Here is a 4,335-nt window from a genome sequence, read left to right as displayed (position 1 = left end):
CATGCCTAATAATTTTTGAGCAAGGATTCATGCATTTTTATTTCATCCTGGACCTGATATACTATGGAGCAGGTCCCAGTTCCAGGTTTTGCAAATTGCAGCTTTCTCCTGACCTCAAACTCCTCTCCTCTCCTAGTTCTTCTTCCATCAGGTAGAGGCTAACCTGGGATAGGAACTAACTGGACAGCCAAGATATTCCCGGCTTGTGAGGTATTTTCCTTTTACTCTGTCAATAGGCAGCCACACCTGCTGTGGCTTTCTTTCTGTGTGTGCACATCCTATTCATAGCGTGTTTTTTCTTTTTTTTTTTCTTCTCACCCCTCATGAATGCCTCTGTTATATTTCACTGGAATATTTTTGGATGCCACAGAAGTCACAAAGCGTATAAATGAAAACTGTTCACAATTCCACAGGTTGTGATTAAGTGACATGCAGCACATGAGACCTCCTGAAAATGAACCCCTCAAGCATAATTTATAGATGGATCTTATTTGAAATCTGAACATTTCACATCCTGATCTTTCTACTCCCAGTTGCCTCTGTTCCTATAAACTCCACCTATTCTCTCTGGGCGTCCTGGGATATAGAGGAGCATAAGTATATCTCACACCCCACTTTGCTGCTACAGCAAAAGTAAATATATTTTTGTTGGAATATTTTCTGCTAGACACTTCTTGAAGAGTAGCTGCAACTGGCCACTGACCCCAGTTCTCCAGAGAAGGCTGTGGATATTCTTGGTGAGAAAGTCGTCAGTAGAGATGAATCAGACTTCCATGAAGTAAATATCTGTGTTGTAGGGAACTTCTCAGCTGGAGTTTTCTGCACATTTCTGCATAAACTCTGTGCACACACATCCCACTAACACTTCTAAAGAAAGACCACACGTGTTATCGTTGCATCTGTTCTTTATCCTTCCTAGAACACCCTTCCGAAAGTAGCCTCATACCTTGTTTTTTCCCCCCTTTGGTTTGTTGCCAAAAAAGAAAAAAAAGAAAAAGAATAAAGGAAGAGGCACCTTTAAAGTGAAACCTTTCTTGACCTTCCTATTTGCTATTTGAAACATCATTTGTTTGCTTACAATTCTATCAGTCTCTGTCCACTAGGAAGAATGCAGAAGGGCAGGAGTTTTTAAAGATCTGTTCACTTTCGTATCTACAGTGCCTCATCACACAGTATGTTGATTATCAAAAGTCTTTCTCTATGAATATCTTGTTTGATGTTCACAATGAATATCAAAGGAAGCCAGGACAGACATTATTATCACCACCTTCAAATAGGGAAATGAAGTGACTCATCCAGACGCAAAGCTCTTCAACTGCAAAAACAATGATGTAATCCAGGGCTTCTGACCTACTACCATCAAGAGTTGTCATCACTTCTACATATGATATGACCTAGATACATTAGCTACAGGTGATCGAGGGCTATGAGTCATCCACATAGTAAAATTTGTCTCTGTGTGAGGAGAATGTGTGTGACACAACTCTTTTTTTCATACTGCACTATGTAATGATGCCATGATGCCATGGTTTTCCATGTTTCTTATCATCATATATCTCAAGGCCTCCAGGGTCTATATATGGAATTTTCATAACACAGTTCAGTTTTAGGAAGGTGATATATTGCTAAAAAGGAAGCTATCAAATCAGATAATCCTTGTACATGTCTCAGACCCTATACCTATTAAGATAGCAGTGCAACCTTCATCCAGTTATTTAACCTTTCTATACTTCATTTTTAAGAATAGGAACATAGGGATAATAACTATATCAATCACATAGGGTGTTGTGAATATTAAATCTCATTGTATGCACAGAGCTTAGCACTACAATTTAGTATATGGTTAAATATCCATACATATTATCAGTAACTATTATTAGTATATTTAACAAATGTTTATGAAGTACTTACTTTTCTGGATAAAGGAGATAGAGCATCAAAGAAAGACTTGATTATGATCTTCCTAAAAAACTAAGTATGGTGAGACAATTTGAAATGAGATAAGAATTGGAAAAATTGTGAAAAAAAATTAGTAGAAGAGAAAAGGCACAAAATAAAAGCATCTTGAGAGAAAGGAAGAGAGGACTCAGCACTAGTTGTGATATGTGGAGAAATGAAGGCCAAAGGGAATTGTATTAATAGTACCTCTGTTTGATATAAGTTGTATTTAATATCTTAAATACTAACTATCCTCAAAATATTATGGGAGAATTCATTTATCTGACACAGTTTTGTTCATTTATTTGAAATGTTTATTGAGCCCTTAAGATTGTGCCTTTCCAAATAATGGTTAAATATGAACATCCCAGAATCCCATATAAGACTTTATGAAACAAACTGTCTATGAATTTCCTTGATTAATTAAGGTTCAGGAGAAATCTTAGTATACAAAATTACAATAAGCACTTAATTCTAATTATTATATGACATCATGCAAAGCTCTTTGGGGGGGTGTAGAAATGAATAAAACATTGCAAGTAATTATTTTTTTTCATGCTCACACTACTTTTTATTTTCTTTTGCATTCAGTATGTAAATGTGTGATGAGCAATTACTAGGCAATAATAAACTGGATTTTGTTTCTGTCCTTGAAGAATTAATATCTTTAATAGATACATTATTGTGATGTAATGTGCTAAAAATAAATTAGAGGTTTTTAGGGTGTGCTTGAAGATAGAGCAGAAAGGGATTAATTCGGTTCCAGGCATGAGGAGAGTGGGGTGAGAAATGCTTCATAAAGCAGTGGCCTTTGATCCAGGCCTTGCAGGATAAATAGAGATAGAGAGCTAAAAAATAATTCAGGAAATGGGGAAGATGTATCTCAGTTGTAAATATAGATATAGGTATAGATATAGAAATAGGCAGAAGTGTATGTATATAGATATAGATATAGTTATGGGTATAAGAATAGGTATATATAGAGAAATATAATAGTAATTTAACACAAAGGAAAATGAAATAATGGCTAAGTGCAAATACAATGCAGGATTATAGTAAAATTCATTTTGGATAATATGTTTTTAGAGAAGAATAATTTCAGCTGTTATTAACAAATGGTTCACCCCTTTATATTTGCTTTATTTCCATAGTTTGCAGTGCAAAGCCTCTCAGGAAATGTCCAGCCCAAATGGCAGTGCAATAACCGAATTCATTTTACTTGGGCTCACAGATCGCCCAGAGCTCCAGCCTCTCCTCTTTGTGCTGTTTCTGGCGGTTTACCTTGTCACCCTCTTAGGCAACCTGGGCATGATAATGTTAATCAGACTGGACTCTCGCCTGCACACGCCCATGTACTTCTTCCTCACTAACTTAGCCTTCGTGGACTTGTGCTATACCTCGAATGCAACCCCACAGATGTTGACTAATTTCTTATCAGAGAAGAAGACCATTTCCTTTGCTGGCTGTTTCACACAGTGTTACATTTTCATCGCGCTCCTGCTCACTGAGTTTTACATGCTGGCCGCAATGGCCTATGACCGCTACGTGGCCATATGCAACCCTCTGCGCTACAGTGTGAGAATGTCCAGGCGGGTCTGCACCTGCTTGGCCACGTTCCCTTATGTCTATGGTTTCTCAGATGGGCTGCTCCAGGCCATCCTGACCTTCCGTCTGACCTTCTGTAGATCCAATGTCATCAACCACTTCTACTGCGCTGACCCGCCACTCATTAAGCTTTCTTGCTCTGATACTTATGTCAAAGAACACGCCATGCTCATCTCAGCTGGCTTCAACCTCTCCAGCTCCCTCACCATCATCCTGGTGTCCTACGCCTTCATCATTGCTGCCATCCTCCGCATCAAATCAGCAGAGGGAAGGCATAAGGCCTTCTCCACCTGTGGCTCCCACATGCTGGCTGTCACCCTGTTTTATGGGACACTCTTCTGCATGTATGTTAGACCGCCAACAGATAAGACTGTGGAGGAATCCAAAATAATAGCTGTCTTCTACACCTTTGTAAGTCCAGTGCTTAATCCACTCATCTACAGTCTGCGGAACAGAGATGTGAAGCAGGCCTTGAAGAACATCCTCAGACGGAACATGTTTGCTACTGTGGCAATGCCTCCACTCTCTAATAAACCATAGCTCCAAATCTTTCTCTCAGAAATCTTGGAATTTGTTGATGAGTTTTAGTATTATCTATAGCTACATCCCAAGAATCTCAGGTAAAAAGGTCATGTTTGAAGAAAAATGAGCCACACTTATTTTTCTAGGCCTTGCCTCTCAAATTGTGCTCCATGGACCAGCTACATAGGCATCAGCGTAGCTCTGATATCTTCAAAAACTCCAACAAAGCAAAATATATTGTTCTTCAGGTTTTGTGCTAAAATGAATGAT

The 4,335-nt window shown here is 38.5% G+C and overlaps 1 protein-coding gene across 1 annotated transcript; it reads left to right on the top strand.

Annotated features, from left to right (window-relative positions):
* The first annotated feature begins 3,114 nt into the window (after positions 1-3,114).
* LOC105861265 (olfactory receptor 5M11) lies at positions 3,115-4,083 on the top strand. Its single transcript, XM_012746658.3, has one exon. The coding sequence runs from the start codon at positions 3,115-3,117 to the stop codon at positions 4,081-4,083; it is 969 nt and encodes a 322-aa protein (XP_012602112.3).
* Positions 4,084-4,335: the final 252 nt, after the last annotated feature.

The sequence above is a fragment of the Microcebus murinus genome, chromosome 4, assembly GCF_040939455.1.
Source record: "Microcebus murinus isolate Inina chromosome 4, M.murinus_Inina_mat1.0, whole genome shotgun sequence".
In the NCBI taxonomy this organism is placed as follows: Eukaryota; Metazoa; Chordata; class Mammalia; order Primates; family Cheirogaleidae; genus Microcebus; species Microcebus murinus.
The sequence above is the reverse complement of the archived record's forward strand: the minus strand, read 5'-3'. Positions and strand labels throughout refer to the sequence as shown.